Source organism: Panthera tigris, chromosome B2, assembly GCF_018350195.1.
Source record: "Panthera tigris isolate Pti1 chromosome B2, P.tigris_Pti1_mat1.1, whole genome shotgun sequence".
Classification (NCBI taxonomy): Eukaryota; Metazoa; Chordata; class Mammalia; order Carnivora; family Felidae; genus Panthera; species Panthera tigris.
This window is the reverse complement of record NC_056664.1, coordinates 128,818,259-128,834,713: the sequence shown is the minus strand read 5'-3', so window position 1 is coordinate 128,834,713 and position 16,455 is coordinate 128,818,259. Positions and strand designations below refer to the sequence as shown.

The 16,455-nt window shown below is 43.6% G+C and overlaps 1 protein-coding gene across 3 annotated transcripts in view; it reads right to left on the bottom strand.

Annotated features, from left to right (window-relative positions):
- Positions 1 to 73: 73 nt before the first annotated feature.
- ZC2HC1B (zinc finger C2HC-type containing 1B) overlaps positions 74 to 16,455 on the bottom strand; it is a 42,396-nt gene continuing 26,014 nt past the window's right edge. For 2 of the 3 annotated variants that reach the window (XM_007096357.3, XM_042987257.1), the window contains 4 exons: positions 11,337 to 11,476; positions 7,730 to 7,838; positions 747 to 831; positions 74 to 279 (listed from right to left, as the gene is read on the bottom strand). In XM_007096357.3, the coding sequence (XP_007096419.1) occupies positions 761 to 831; positions 7,730 to 7,838; positions 11,337 to 11,476 (320 nt within the window). In that variant the 3' untranslated portion in view covers positions 74 to 279; positions 747 to 760. Of the gene's footprint in view, positions 280 to 746; positions 832 to 7,729; positions 7,839 to 10,267; positions 10,453 to 11,336; positions 11,477 to 16,455 lie in introns of those variants that run through there. The other variant, XM_042987258.1, reaches the window with a different exon arrangement.

Genomic DNA, 16,455 nt, shown 5'->3' with positions numbered 1-16,455 from the left:
GTTCTAACACCAAAGTAACATTTCTTTAAAAACCTATTAAATGTCCAAAAAAAACCACCAGAACTTCAACCACTTTCACGCAGGCTGATATGTTGTTTAATGATATTGTTTTGAAAATTTTAAAGGGAGTAAAGAAGAAGAAAATCTGAATCTGGTTTTTACTTGTTCTACATGATGTCTCAAGAAGAATCGTGGGCTTATGGAACAGCTGTCTGCCTTCCCCCCCCTTACGTGGCATTCCTGGGTACACAGCCACGCAGGCTGATAAGGGGAGACCGTCTGAAAACAAAAAAAGGCATCTACTTTAGAACTTCATTGTTTCCACATTGAGAATGTTAAATAATATAGGCCTCATTACAATTTTAACAACAAAAATCACAATATCAAAAAAAAAAAAGTCTCCATAGCAGTCCGATTCGGTATCAATCTCAGGGAAATGGCCTTTTGGGGGGAAATGTGTGTGGAAGAAGGGACAGGGCTGTAGCCTTCCAGGTCAAAATGAGGGCTCATTCCCCTTTCCTGTGGTTTACCAGTCAGAAGCTGAATATCATTTTCAAACTATATGTTTAACAAAAGAGTATGTTTCAAGAGCATATATTTTGTTAGTCCAAGGGAGGGTTTACCCAAATTTCTCTTTGGTTTGCCTGCTATGGATTCATTCTCTTAAAGGCTCGGTAACAGGATCTTCCACATTAAATGATTAGCAACACCTGGATTAGAGGTTAATTTTTCTTTTTTTTCCTTACCTGGCCTCTAGGAGTTAATCTTTTTTAGAAGATTTAGTAAATCCTTGTCTGAGTTTTGCTCCAGAAGCAGGGTCCACTGCTAATCCTTTGCAGACATAAACAGATTTGTTATTATGTAAAAGCAAACATTAGCAAGAAAAAAAAAGGAATGATTATGAAATCCTCACATTGGATTCAGGAGTCTCTTCTTCCTTTTTGTTTTGTTCTGTTTTGTTTTGTAGCTATAGACAAATAATCAGTCTCTATCTCGGGCCAAATAATAAGGGAAACAGGGACAGTCCCAGGCACCTTCTCTACCTCTGCCCCTGGCGCTTCCCTTTCTCGCGGTTGGGCCCTCTGGGACCAGCACCTCAGGCGGGCCACCACTCCTACGATCCGACTCTCCCCACTGCTGTCCTGGCTTTCGAAATGTTCCCTGAGTGTATCGTGTCTTCACAGTTCTTTGCCTGCTCTCATTCCAGAAAGGGTTTGATAAGCCTTATGGAAGCATGAGATGCCTTTCCTCCCAGGGCTTATTTTCATAGCGATGGACTCATTCCACAAACAGGATTCTTTTCCTTTGTGCCCAGCAGCATTATTAGGTATCAGGGTGGAGGAGTTTGTAGATACAAGCCTGCCATACCATGGTCTGTTTTGTACTGCATGGTATGGGACAGGAGTCTCAGATAAATCTTTTTTTTGTTTTGTTTTGTAAAATGGAACGATCCCCTTCTGTCCTAGAGGCCTCCTTTCCACTCGTGTTTTATGAAGGGGGAGTTACCAAACAACCCAAGGACATCGTGAATCAAACTAATCAAAAGACATGGGAGTAGAAAGAGTTTTCAGTGTTCCTTTTACTGAAAGTCCTACGAGTTTTAGGTCTTCCAAAGACGCGGCAACTGACCCTTTGATACTCGTTACATCTGCTACATAATTAAATTAGTAAGGAGGGGATGCCAGTGCAGGGAAGATGCTTACCTTCATCAAATCCGCTGGATCCAAAAATAAAAGCAGAGCCCACCCCAACAAAGTCGTGCAATACGATTGATTCAGTGAATACATGACACAATATAGGTCTAGCGCCCATAACTGTATTGACGCAGTGATCTTAGTTGCTCTGTATGAAAGTCCTGGAGAAGCTTCGCTCAGCAGTACCTTCTCAGAAACTCGGTCCCTTTTACACCCAAACCCTCGAGCAAATAGCCACCGGTTGTATATTTGCTAACTAGGCTATAAACTCACTTTGCAACTGAACATCAGAATCTTCGTGTGAGTAAAAGACCTATATATCTTTTTCCACAACAATTTCCATACATAAGTATTACAGGTAATGACTACAATGTTATCAATGCCTATCTCCTTAATGTTTTCATTTTTTTTTTTTTTAATGTTTATTTATTTTTGAGACAGAGAGAGACAGAGCATGAATGGGGGAGGGGCAGAGAGAGAGGGAGACACAGAATCGGAAGCAGGCTCCAGGCTCTGAGCCATCAGCCCAGAGCCCGACGCGGGGCTCGAACTCACGAACCGTGAGATCGTGACCTGAGCTGAAGTCGGACGCTCAACCGACTGAGCCACCCAGGCGTCCCAATGTTTTCATTTTTGACCCAGTTTTCCCAAAGCAGACAAAGGTCTGGTCGGCTCTACCCCTTTCGATGAAGTGGCTTGAGCCAGTTCCTTAGGCTTTCTGTGCTTCCCTCACCTGTAAACCAGGAACAGGACAATTACGTGTGCGCTGTATTACTGTGAGGTGTGAACGAGTTGATACATGACGTGCTCAGAAGACTGCTCGACGTCAGCCATCATCCATGAAGAAGGGAATTACTTAGCACAGCAAAAAAGTGGATACAACCTAGCTGCTCACTACCAGGAAAAGAGCTACATAAGTAATCTGTGATACAGTGCTCGAAGACAAAACTCTTTTTGCCATAGGGAAATCTTCAAAATGTGTTAGTGAAAAAAAGTCAGGATGAGTAGAGGGGCTATGATCCCAAACTTTGATAAAAGGGGAAAAAAAAGAAAATGTAAGTAGAGGAAAATGGAAAACGGTATCGGTGTTAACAGTGGTCATGTCAGGATATGGAATTATGAGTGTCTTTTATTTTCTTCTTTTTCTCCATTTTCCAGTATTTCCTACACTAAGCATTAATTTCCTACGTGATACTTTTTAAAAAATGCTCCCTCAAAAGAATTTTCTGCAGACAAACAAAATAGCTCGAAATGAGAAATCCCAGGCCATCGTGATTGCCTAACTTACGCAGCCACCAGTGACGGAGGAGGCAACATCAGCGTCTGCGTTTATCACATCCAGTCTGGGTGCCTCACTGAGCATTTATGACCCTCCTTGCTCCAGGGCCAGCCTTCCGTTCTAACTTGATTTTCTGCTCACACCCCAACTCGTTGCTATGCTTTGGGCCATTTGTTTCCAAAGTATGTCTTCTGCATTTTCCTTTTCTTATCTTTGTTTGTTCCATCTTCAGTTTTTCTCCACTGGTCAAAATCTAGCTCACCCTGAAAGCTCATCCCGAATGCCTCCGCCCCCATGAAGCTTCCTCTCTCTCAGGCTGACACGTCCTCCATAAAGCCTCCTGAGCAAAGATGATTTTCTTGTATTCCCTTAGGACTTTCGCTTCTAATTGTTAAATACTTGACATAATTTTTAACTGCCTCTTCTCTTAGGCTTTGAAGAATCTATGGGCATAAGAAATTACCATGCATAATAATATGTTCAATGAATGAATCCTCTGAACATCCACGGCAGCTGCTGTGTCAACTTCGCACATCACATGCTTTCTTGAATCAGAGATCTTCCCGCACATGCTTATCTTCTGATAAGATTGTGACTTTTGCACACGTATCTCCCCTGACTGAATTTAGAACAAAATGCTGTACCTGGAAGGTACTACATGTTTCTTTTACTCAAGAGAGGTTAAGAATGAAAGCCAGAGTTTTAGAGAGTTAACCGCCAGCTAGATGAAAGACAATAATAGGATTTATGTGGAAGGCGAGTGACACCAAGTGGCCTAAACTACTGATTATCAATCTAGAAATAGCAAAGCCCAGCAACCACAATTTTTTAAAAGATCCTCCTATTCTCAAATACACTGAGACTGAGCTGAACAGAAACAACGGACAGTAAGATGCAAATCTGATTCATATCAGAGCCTCTTTATATTAGTGAAAGGCAATGTTTTTCTCTAAGCCTTAAACATTTTTAAGAATTCATCTCCCCTGAGATGAATATACTTCTTATATGTTCAGCATGCTTTCTCCCCGGAATGACTCCAAATGAAATGTTAACTAATTTAAAGGCATACCAACCGCAGACTTTATATTTAAAGGTAAGCAGGTGACACTACAGGAAAAGACAAGGAATTCAATTTTTTTTTAAATGCTTATTTTGAGAGAGAGTGCCTGTGCACATGGGGTAGGGGAGAAAGAGAGCGACAGCGAGAATCCCAAGCAGTGTCCAGGCCATCAGCACAGAGCCCAACACGGGGCTCGATCTCACAAGCTGCGAGATCACGACCTAAGCTGAAATGAGGAGTCAGAGGCTTAACCGACTAAGCCACCCAGGCACTCCAAGAAATTAAAATTTAAAAGCATCTTAAACCTGAAATAAAACAAAAGCTACCTCTTTTTTTTTTTTTTTAACATTTATTTATCTTTGAGAAACAGAAAGAGACAGAGCATGAGCAGGGAAGGGGCAGAAAGAGAAGGAGACACAGAATCCGAAGCAGGCTCCAGGCTCTAAGCAAGCGGTCAGCACAGAGCCTGATGGGGGCTCGAACTCACAAACTGTGAGATCATAACCTGAGCCCATCGGACGCTCAACCGACTGAGCCACCCAGGCACACCAAAACAAAAACTACCTCTTAAAGCTAATTAACATGACAATTCTAATTCACATGCCAATAATTTAAGTGGGAAATTACAGAATCAAGATATCTACTTTTCTCCCATATATTTCATTCAAAAAAGTGTTTCTCAAATATCTCATATGTGCTCTAAACAGTTCCAACAGGTAGAGATACAGCAGTAGAATTAAAAATAGACAAAGGACACAGATCCTAGCCTTCTTGAAACTTAAATTCCTTTTTGGTGGTGGGAGAAAAATATATATAGACTATTAAATGGTAATAAATGCTATATTAAAAAACTACAAAGGGGGAGAGCACATGGGTGGCTCAGTAGGTTAAGCATCTGACTCTTGGTTTTGGCCTAGGTCACGATCTCATGGTTTGTGAGTTCGAGCCCCATGTCAGGCTCTGCGCTGGCAGCACGGAACCTGCTTGGGATTCACTCTCTCTCTCTCTCTCTCTTCTCTCTCTCTCTGCCCCTCCCCTGTTACAGCATGCATGCTCTCTTTCAAAATAAATAAATAGACACTAAAAAAGTTTTTAAAAAGACTACACAGGGAATTATGGAGGGTTTAAGATTAAACACAGAGGTTTGGCGGGGGGGGGGGGGTCACTCTGAAGACGACACTCAATAAACACCTGAAGGGAGTGAGCAGTGCAGGTCAGTGGGGGACTGTTTTGGTCTTCAGCCAAAGGAGCAACAAGAGCCCTGGGTCAGGAGTGTGCAGGCCTGTTACCGCCTAGAACAACACAGGGGCGCCTGGGGGACTCCGTCAGTTAAGTGTCCGACTTCAGCTCAGCTCACGATCTCAGTTTGTGAGTTCGAGCCCCGTGTCGGGCCCTGTGATGACAGCTCAGAGCCTGGAGCCTGCTTTGGATTCTGTGTCTCCCTCTCTCTCTGCCCTTCCCCCACTCATACTCTCTCTCAAAAATAAATAAACATTAAAAAAAATTTTTTTTAAAGAACAACACAAGGTGGTGGTGGTATAGAACCCAGTGTGAGCCATGTTAAAAAATGTCCTTTTACTTAGCAACATCACAGTGGTCATAAACCACCATAACTCGTCAAGAGCAAACATAATACTATTTTGCTTAGACCTACTGGCTATTAATCTATTTTCTGATATATTAGAATGGTGTCTATAACATTCTGCCTAATGTCAAGTGCTGGGACATATCACATCCCAAGACACATCATGGGATGTGTCACATACTGTGACATGAGACTTCTGAGTTGTAGTTTAGGACTTTTTCACTTACGCCTTGCTGCTACTTTGAAGAAATTACTTAGCCTAAGCCAAAAAAACCTCTTCCTTTATTTTCAACACTGTTTCATCCTGACACACTGTCTTCTCGAACCATTCCCAATCGTTTTGCAAATTTACTAGACCAAGGAATGAAGGCCCTATCTCCACTGCTGTACTCAGACCGGACTTTGCACATTGTCAGAGTTCTTTAATCATGATGAATTTAGAAATATTCCCTCCTGGCAAGTAAGGTTCAAGCTCAAACTTAAAAGAGGGCTTTTCACTGGAAGGGAGGCAATATAATCTTTGGAAAAAATAAGGAAAGAAACTATAATAGAAAGAATTTGTCTCTCCTGAAGGACACTAATCTATAATTTAGAAAAATAGCACGTTTTACCAAATAAACACATGTACAGTTTGAATTTATTTTTCTCTAAGTGAAAACTAAAACCCCATTGTTAAGTTTTCACAGATCAGGAAAAAAATGAATGGATTGGGCTTACAGGCCTGTAGGGAATCTTTTTCAAATGTCCCATTCCATTTTTAGCCCATGATAAACAACTCATGAGGAATTTCAAAACTACAAAAGCTTTCTGGTGTGGTGACTTTATAAGCTTTGAGACTGGCAGTTCCTAGTCTGATTCTGAGAACTTCTTCAAAATATGACTTCTGATCAGAGGCAACAATATGGTCATGAGTGAATTCACATTGCCTTCATAGCATAATGTTGATCATAAGAAGAATGCCACATTTATTAAGGCAGCTCAGTGCAGAGGGGAAACACGTGTAGGTTTACCAGTCGTGTGCCTTGAACAAATAACTTCTCCTCTCCGAGCCTCTTTCCCTTTCCACAGATTAAAACATTCGGGAGATTATTAGGATAAAATGAAATGGTTCTAGCACATAGGAAGTGCTTTAATGGTGGTTATGCCTTTCTGCTACTTGGAAGAAATTGTTTAGTTCTAGCAAGGAAAATTTCCCTTTTTTTTTCTTTCCCAGCTTTATTGAGATATAATTGATTAGAACATTGTGAAGGTTTAAGGTGCACAACAGGATGGTTTGATACACATATATCTTGCAAAATAACTACCACAAAAAATGTTTACACGTCCATCACCTCACATAGTTACTTTTGGTGGGTGTGTGTGGTGAGGATATTTAAGATCTACTCTCTTAGCAAGTTTCAAGTATATAACACAATATTTTTAACAAAAGTCCCCATTCCCTACATTAGATCCCTGGCACTTACAGCTGGGAGTCTGTACCCTTTGACCATCATTTCCCCAACCCCACCTTCACCTAGGACAATCACCATTCTACTTCCTGTTCTTATGAGTTCAACTTCTTTTAGATTCCATATGTAAGTGTGATCACACGGTATTTATCTTTCTCTGTCTGAACTATCTCACTTAGGATAATGATCTTAATGTCCGTCCGTGTTGTCACAGAAGGCAGAATTTCCTTCTTTTCTATGGCTACATAACATTCCATCATGTCTATATGCAACGTCTTTAACTCTTCATCCAGCAGCAGACACTTAGCTTGTTGCCATGTCTTGGCTCTTCTGTTTTCTTCTCTTATTTTCCACACCATACCTGACACACATTTATATCCCATTCTTAACCTCTTTTCAATTTCACAAGACCAGAGAAGGATGGCTCTAGACCGTCCTGTTGTAATCGTATCTGACTCTGTATATCAACAGAGTTATCAAATCCCGATAAATTGGGAAACGCTCCTTCTTGGCAAATAAGTGTTAACCTCAAAACCACGTATCTTTACACCCAAAAGCAACACTGTATGTCACAGCTTTCGCCAGCCGCCAACAAATCCCAAAGCCAACGGTGGTTCCCCCCTGGTCCCTCGTCCGATAGCCGACTCGCTCGCTCCGACTCACCTGGCCTAGCTGGGACCACAGTCGGGGATCCCAGGGCCCTGTTCTGCAGCAACACTCTCACGGCACTGGTTACAGTTGGCTCTTTTTTTGGACTCATCTGAGCCCTAGCCTACAGGAAGAGCAAGAGAGACGGGGAACAAGTCTGTAACCTCAGGTAGCACTCAGGAGGTAAAGCTGTTGCCACTTAACCAGTAGCAGATGGGGGTCAGCTCCAGGACATGCTGCACCCACGGGGAGGGGACACACGCACACCCTGTACCCTCGTTCGCCTGTCCTCCTGCTGGTTCTCAGAGTCACGTCTGGGTTTTGGCACTTGCACTCCATAATCAACCCCTGAGGGGAGTGGTGATACGTTAATCCTGTAAAATTCATTGTATGGAGACATAAGAAATCACTTAATGTCAATAAGGACAGTTATGGAACATTTTAGTCGTTCTTTTTACTTGAGGATGATTTTGTTTTTAAATCCACGAACGGAGAAGAAAAACAGACGTTGGCAGGCAGCATATGTTTTAAACACAGAATTCCATCATCTCCACACCACGCCCCTCCCTGCCGCGCAGCGGTAGCTGAACAGTTACATTAATACAGAATAAGGACCCGAAGGTCCTTCGGGGGCTTCCTACCTAGCTACCGGTCCCAACATCTCCATGGCAACTACTGCATAAAGATAACCTGCTACTCCAAGTGAGAGTTCTCACGTGGGCAAGGAGGGCCTCGGGGCTACAGCAGGCAGCTCATCCCCATGCAGACAAAGACAGCTATTTCCAGAGGCCCGTACTGGTCTCTTTTGGTGAAGGCTATAACACATTTTTAAAGTTGATTATGTTTAAAATAGAAACACATTTCAGCTGTGCTGTGAACAGCCCTTCAGAAGTAAGACGACCCCTCCCGTCTTGCTCCACTCTGAATGGGCCTCACTATTAGCCCGGCCCCTGAGTGGCGAAGCTGGCAGAAGACAAACAAGGGCTGCTGTTCAGATACACTCTACGGGGAGTTTCCTCAGAAAGCAGCTAATTTTTCTTCTGCGCTCCCAATCACCACTTAGTTCTGGAAAACAAGGAGAGGAACGGGGCCAAGTCACTGGTTACACTCAGGACGGCCAGCTGGCCTTCTTCAGGAATAAAAAGCACTTCCGTTTGCTGCTTCCCTGGGCTCCCTTTGGCCCCACTAATGTGACGAACTTCGTGAACTGGTTAGAACATTTCGAAGAAATGTAATGCGCCCTTCCCTGCTTTAGAAGGTATAGGTAGAGTTTTACTTAGAAAACTTTTCCGGGGCGCCCGGGGGGCTCGGTCGGTTGAGGATCCACCCGACTCTTGGTCCCGGCTCAGGTCATGATCTCACTGTTCGTGGGTTCAAGCCCCACGCCGGACTCGGTGCTGACAGCCTGCTTGGGATTCTCTTGCTCTCTCTCTCTCTGCCCCTCCCCCACTAGCGCTCACTGTCTCTCACACTCTCAAAAATAAATGAATAAACTTTTTAAAAAATTAAAAAAAAAAAAAAAGAAATTTTAAGAAAGAAAACTTTTCCAACTCAGTTGAATTCAAGCCCAAAGCATCATATACCCCCCAGATTGTGGTGCCTGTCCCACTGACAAGAGAGGATGGCCAGAGAGGAGGAGGAGGGTGGGGCAGCATGGAAAGAGGAAAGGCAGAGGAGACGTGTGTGCAAGCCACTTTGCTTATGGTGTCTATAATCCTCGCAACAATGTGGCAAGGTACAGATTACAGTGAGTCTCAAAGAATTTGTCTAAGTTTACCTACGGATAATAAATTAAAGAATTGAAAGTCAAACCCTAACTAGTGATTGCAGAATCTGGGTTCCTTCCACGTCGCACTGCTCCCATGCTATTGCAGGTATAAAGATTGAATCTCTACAACTATATTTATCATAACCACCCTGCCTGCTCCACCAACACATCTATCTCCTGCTTCCTGTGTTTCTTTATCTAGATGTATAGTATACTAACTTCTCAGGCTCCGAAGCTAAAATCCTTGTCAACCCCGATCCTCTTCTAGCCCATATCCAATCGGCGTCTCAGACCCCCCATTCTCAAATTCTTCCTCGGCATACAACCCGTTAGTCCTCTTTCTCTGGGCCCGCATTCTTTATCTGTTGCTGGGACTCCTAACCGTGGCCAATCCATCTGACCACTAGTGGCAAAGGTGATCCTTCTAAAACACCAATTGTGTCACTCCAGTCTGCACTATTCAACCCGTCGACACTGCCCACAGAATGACACAGGAGGCAGGTCACAACCAGACAGGAGAGCTAAGAAAGGCGATCTGCAGAGAGGGGAGCTAGCAGAAGCATGCCAGGAAGAAGGGACAAGTTGAGAAAGTGGAGAAGACGACTTCCTGGGTTCAGGGGGGACTTTCCAGTTCCTGTGTGAGGTCCTCAGATTTGAGGGCATCTCGCCACTTCCTCTGTTCCTCCTCTCTGAACTGACTCGAGTGGAAGCCCTTCTGGATCTGATGCCCCCTCACCTGCCCCTTCCCCCTCGCACACAGACACTCCTCAGGCCACAAACTGGACATTTTGTGTGTAATATCCTCTCCAACTCCCACGTCAGGCTGGTGAACCCATCTGATATTCAAGGAGAAATGCTGCTCTTCTTTGAAGGCTCCCATGGATCACACTGGCCTCTTCCTCCATAGCGCTCCTGCACAGGTCAAATCCCACAGCTTCCGACTGCCTCGTTTCCAAGCCCTCCTCCACCTCTGTTGAATTACAAATGCTGATCAATCAGCACCTAGCTCAGTGTCTGGGACAGAGTAGACACTCAGTAACTGCCCAGTGTATACGGAGCCAGAGCTCAGAGTCCAGAGTCCGCGGGATATGCTACTGTGGGACAAGCTCCCACCCCCTATTACATACTGGATTTTGTGGAAATCTTTCTCAGTGTTTCATACCTTCAAGTATTCAGACCAGTTTAATCTTTCCTTGGCATCGGAGTCATGTTATGAGACTAACAGTCTCCATAGTATATCGTAAGTTATATCCCTGGGGCCGCTGATGTGTGTGAAGCTGTTTGCCGGACCTCAGTTCTGTTTTCATAAGTCTGTTGTCTTCCGGATCAGCCCGTCCATTTACTTACCCGGACCTATTTGTAACAGCCTGTTTCCATTCATTTACTTTACCTTGCTGATTCTATGGCTTTAAAGAAAAGGCTGCAGACCCCTCCTCTATCAGAGAACAACACACACGACCTACAGAACAGGTCTTCCTTACGACAGCTTGCCCACTCGGCCAGCCCCGCCTCAGGTTCGCAGTGCTTTTCTGGATGGCTAAGGCTGATAGTCACTGTTGCATACATGCACAGGGGTTTACCGTAACACTACAGAAACACTACTTATATATTCAAGGCTTCATCCTGAGAAGCTTCAAACACTGTAGAAATATTTTTTTCTATAATATCCAAAGGTGCTGCTAGCTAGAAAGCATGCCTCAAAAGAAGCCAACTTCCATGAGGATGAATGACAGTGAGTAGCGACCTTGATCCTTATACTTCTGGGGATGGGTAATTTAGGTTCCCTAGCAAACCCTACCTGCTCACCCCGAGCACGCAAGGGCACAGAGCCAACACCTGGGGAGAAATAGTTACCTGCACCCTGGATGCCATTTTGGCTGCTGTCCGGGCTGGATCAAAGACTCGGCGAGAAGACTGATCCTTGCAGAAATTAATATGCCGACTGGCTGCAGTTTCATTAAACCTCCTCATACAGTATGGGCACTGAATATAATCTAAATGCAAAGATAACAACAAAAGGCAATCAATGTTTCAAAAACAACTCTGGAATGGGCTATATGAAATGAAATAAATGAGATATGACCTCTGCTACAACATAAAAGAGCAAAAGTCTCAGACTATGGTTTGAGACAGCGTTATGCCGGAGGGAAAGGTGTGCAAGGGCGGAAATAAAGGACAGAGCATGGGGAGACATCTTTCTCCTCTATACATTTATTTCAATTAAATGTGTCTCTTTAAAATGTTTATGTGGTATTTTCTTTTTTTTTATTTAAAAAAAAATTTTTTTTAACGTTTATTTATTTTTGAGACAGAGAGAGACAGAGCATGAACGGGGGAGGGTCAGAGAGAGGGAGGCACAGAATCTGAAACAGGCTCCAGGCTCTGAGCGGTCAGCACAGAGCCTGACGTGGGGCTCGAACTCACGGACCGCGAGATCATGACCTGAGCCGAAGTCGGACGCTTAACCGACTGAGCCACCCAGGCGCCCCATATGTGGTATTTTCTTAGACAATAGACTCATTATATTTAGGCACTTCTCAATTAAATGAGATATTCAGTGAATCCTTATGTAAAGGAAACAGTCCTGGGATCACAGACGGTTGGTATTGATGACGGTGAAGGACACAGAAGATGAAAAGCCCAGGCTGTGGTACTGGGTGGGACGGAAGGTCACCAGAGAGGTTATGGAGCTCCTCTTGCTCTTTATAAAAGGAGGAAGGTGTTTCAAATTTGTGGGTTTGGGGGGTGGGATTTGAAGTCAGTGTCGCTGGCAGAAAAACACACGACTTCTGCAGTGGTTGATTTTTTTTTTTTTTTTTACTCAACTCCTAAATAAGGAGGCAAATAATAAGTTCAGGAAGGAGGTAAAGGAAAAAGAAAAAGGTGGGGTTCAAAAAGGAGAAAGGGGAAAGCAGGAGGAGTGGTAGGAAAGCTTCAGGGTCAGAACCTCCCAGGCAGCTTTGTGGGCACCAGGACCCTCTGTGCTGCTGCCCACTGCTCTCTCTCCGTTTGGCCCTTGTTTGTAATGACTAATCAGTGAGCGAAATGGGATGTGCCAGAACCACGGCCTTTGTAGAATGAGGAGACGCTCACAGCAAAGTCATTTTTTTTTTTTTCAACATTTATTTATTTTGGGGACAGAGAGAGACAGAGCATGAACGGGGGAGGGGCAGAGAGAGAGAGGGAGACACAGAATCGGAAACAGGCTCCAGGCTCTGAGCCATCAGCCCAGAGCCTGACGCGGGACTCGAACTCACGGACCGCGAGATCGTGACCTGGCTGAAGTTGGACGCCCAACCGACTGCGCCACCCAGGCGCCCCAACAGCAAAGCCATTTTGGAGCCCACCCCTCTGAAGTAAGCGGGAGTGTGAGATTTTCTTTTTGTTTTGTTTTAGGCACCGGTAAGGGATGACAAAGTGGATAGCAGCACTAGAAGAGAGTAACATTCCCCTCCCCCCCCCCCCCCCCCCCCCCCCCCGCCAGGAAAGATCTGAGACAGCACCGACCTTATATAGTCACCCACATCCACATCTACACGGGTACATGACTATTTGAAGCAGTGATGTCTTCAAGATTAAGAGTCTTTTTGAAGGCATCTTTTAAAACAATTTGGGAGAGTTTTGTTTGAACAAATCATTTCCTAGAATGAATACTAGTAAAATGTAATAATTGGCATATATAAGAAATTGGAATATAACAGATGAGCACTTAGCCTAACCTTTTATTTCACATCCTAGAAGGCAGTATGTAATCATCAATTCAATCTGTATTGAACACCTATTACGTGCCCGGCACTGGTTTATAGTTGGGGGCACAACGACTCTGCAGAAACAAAGTTTTCCCACAGTGGTGAAGGTTTTTCCCTTGAACAAAATAAAATAGGGCAGCATTGGGAAATGATGAAGGCCCTGCAGCCTGCCTGACTGGTTTTGAACCTGAGCTCTTCACCTGCTACATGCGCGAACATCGGCAAGTTACTCAATATCCCTTAAGCTTCGATTTCCCCAGTCCCTACACAGCACCTATTTCATCAGGCTGTTGTGAAAGTTAACTCAGATAAGTCACACTAGGGCTCAGTACAGTGGGCAGGTGGAACATCCTATTACTATAAGGAAACAGGCCCAGCAAGCTTGCGTTTCCAACTACCAAACAGGAATGAAACTACTTATAAAAGTAAAATTGAAAGTGCATTATTGTGCAGAATTCATGGTGGTGATGGAGAAAGCAAACCTAGAACTCTTCTCTTGCTTTGGTGGTTTCTTGAGTTTTACCAGCTGAGAGTCAAGGCTTTGATCGGAAATGCTGCTACCACAAACCCTACTCAGTTTGTGCAAAGACAGTGATCATGGCAGTGACTGGATGGCTTCTTCACTCCCACTTGTTCGTTCATTGATTCACTGCCACCCTTCTGTGTGGCGCTGTATGCCATCAGGGACACAAAAAGCTGAGGTGTATTTCCCTGCCAACAAAAATCTCAGAGAAAACTAGAAGGCTAGGCAAAGAAGTAGACAAGTGCCACTCATGATGTAAGCTTCTAAGGAAGCACTGGGTCCTCCAGGGTCCCAGAGGAGGGACAGGAAGCCAAGACTTAAAGGGGCAGAGGAAGGGGTGGCTTGGGTGGCTCAGCTGATTAAGCACCCAACTTCCACTCAGGTCGTGATCTCACGGCTCCTGAGTTCGAGACCCACATCGGGCTCTGTGCTAACAGCTCAGAGCCTGGAGCCTGCTGCAGATTCTGTGTCTCTCTCTCTCTCTGCCGCTTCCCCACTTGTGCTCTGTCTCTCTCTCTCTCTCTCTCAAAAATAAACAAACATTAAAATAATAATAAAGGGGCAGACAAAGAAAACTTCAAATACTCTGAGAATGGAAAAAAATAGTTTTGCAACAATAATCTGAACAGAGCATGACTGGTTTACATGGTCCACCGTCATCTCAATCTGAGTCCCCTCTTCCTCTATCAATAATGGTGTCGTGGGGTGCCTGGGTGGCTTAGTAGGTTAAGCGTCCGACTTTGGCTCAGGTCACGATCTCGCGGTTTGTGAGTTTGAGCCCGCGCTGGGCTGATAGCTCAGAGCCTGGAGCCTGCTTCAGATTCTGTGTCTCCCTCTCTCTCTGACCCTTCCCCGTTCATGCTCTGTCTCTCTCTGTCTCAAAAATAAATAAACATTTAAAAAAATTAAAAAAAAATAATGGTGTCATAAAAGTCACTATGTGCTAGTTATTTCCAAAGTAATGATCTTTAAAGTCTGACTACAGATGGGTTCTTAGGACGACTATGGGAAAGGTGGCCAGATCTCAAAAACATTCAGCAAGCATCATTTTTAAAATGTAAGCATTGTGTTGAGTGTCCATGTCTATGAAGCCTGTGAAATGGGCACTAAATGTCCCAGGCCTCACTGAAAATCTCAACGGCAAATATTCTCTATCATTGTTCCTATAAAGTATCACAGCATCCTGGAAAGTTGAATGATTAGCACATTTACTTAAGTTGGGAAGAATTACAATAAATATACGCATGTCACAAAAACTGAGTCATGAAATCAGGAATCATGCTGAGAAAACAAGGAAATGATCTGCAAACTCATGCATACTAGGCCGCATTATATATAACCCCGGTTATAACTGTATATGTTTTCTAGTATTTAAGACTGAGAATATATGGACTAATATAAAATCCTCACATAGTCTAATGGAATAGTAATGAAAAATGTGCTATTTCAGATAATCGTTTTGTTTGGTGCATAAAATTATACTAAGGGCACAGGGAAGAATTTAATTATAAAGCTATGTTTTAGCATAAGAACATGAGGGCAGAAAAATAAACTGTACACGGGATGAGACCTTACAAAGAGAATTATTTATTTTAAGGAAACAATAATCCCCACATTTTAAATCCAATGTGGAAATTAGAGAAATCCACACAGCAGGACAGCTGACATAGTTTCGTTTATTTGACTAAAGAACTATAAAGTAGCCATCAACCCTGTAGCTTCTGCTATTAACAGGAAATACTGCTCATAAAAGATTTTTTTTGTTATATAAGGCTTGTTGCCAAAGTATTATCAAAATCACAGCCATAGATCTTTCTACTTTCACATTATATTTTAAGCTATATTTTCATTAGCACCCAGCAAAAGTGAAGCAATTATTAAGATTATTTTCTGGCACACCAGCACGCCCACAACAGTTGTGGCCAGGCCTCTTAGCCAGCTGCGCTGGGAGCTAATCCCACCCACCAGCACGCCCACAGCAGCTGCAGCCAAGCTGCTCGGCCAGCTATGCCAAGGGCCAGCCTCGCCCAGCAGTGCACTCACAGCAGTTACGGCCCAGTCACAACGAGAGGGCACAAGCAGCCCACAGAGAGCACACTCCTGGAGCTCCTGGTTCTGGTGACCAGGGCGGATTGCACTATTGGGTCCTATAGGCCTTCTACACAAGACATCTACCTTCCTTCAAGACCAGGAAACATAAGTGACCTACCAAATACATAGAAACAAACAGAGAGAATAAGAAAAAAAAGACAGAGAATATATGCCAAACAACAAAAAATAAAAAAACAGACAAAATCTCAAAAACACACACAACTAAACAAAATGGAGATGAGCAATCTCCCTGATAAAAAGTTCAAAGTGATGTTAACAAGTATGCTCACTGGTCTTGAGAGAAGAGTGGATGAAGTCAATGATAACTTCAACAAAGACAAAGAAAATGTAAGAACCAATCAGAGAATAGAATAACAAAATGAAAAATGCACTAGAGGGAATCAACATAGATTAGAGGATGCAGAAGAATGGATCAACAATCTGGAAGACATGGTAGTGGAAATCACCCAAACTGAACAGCAAAAATAAAAAATAATTTTTAAAAATGAGGATAGGTTGGGGCACCTGGGTGGTTCAGTCAGTTAAGCATCTGACTCTTGATTTTGGCTCAGGTTATGATCTCACAGTCATGAGATCGAGCCCCATGTCA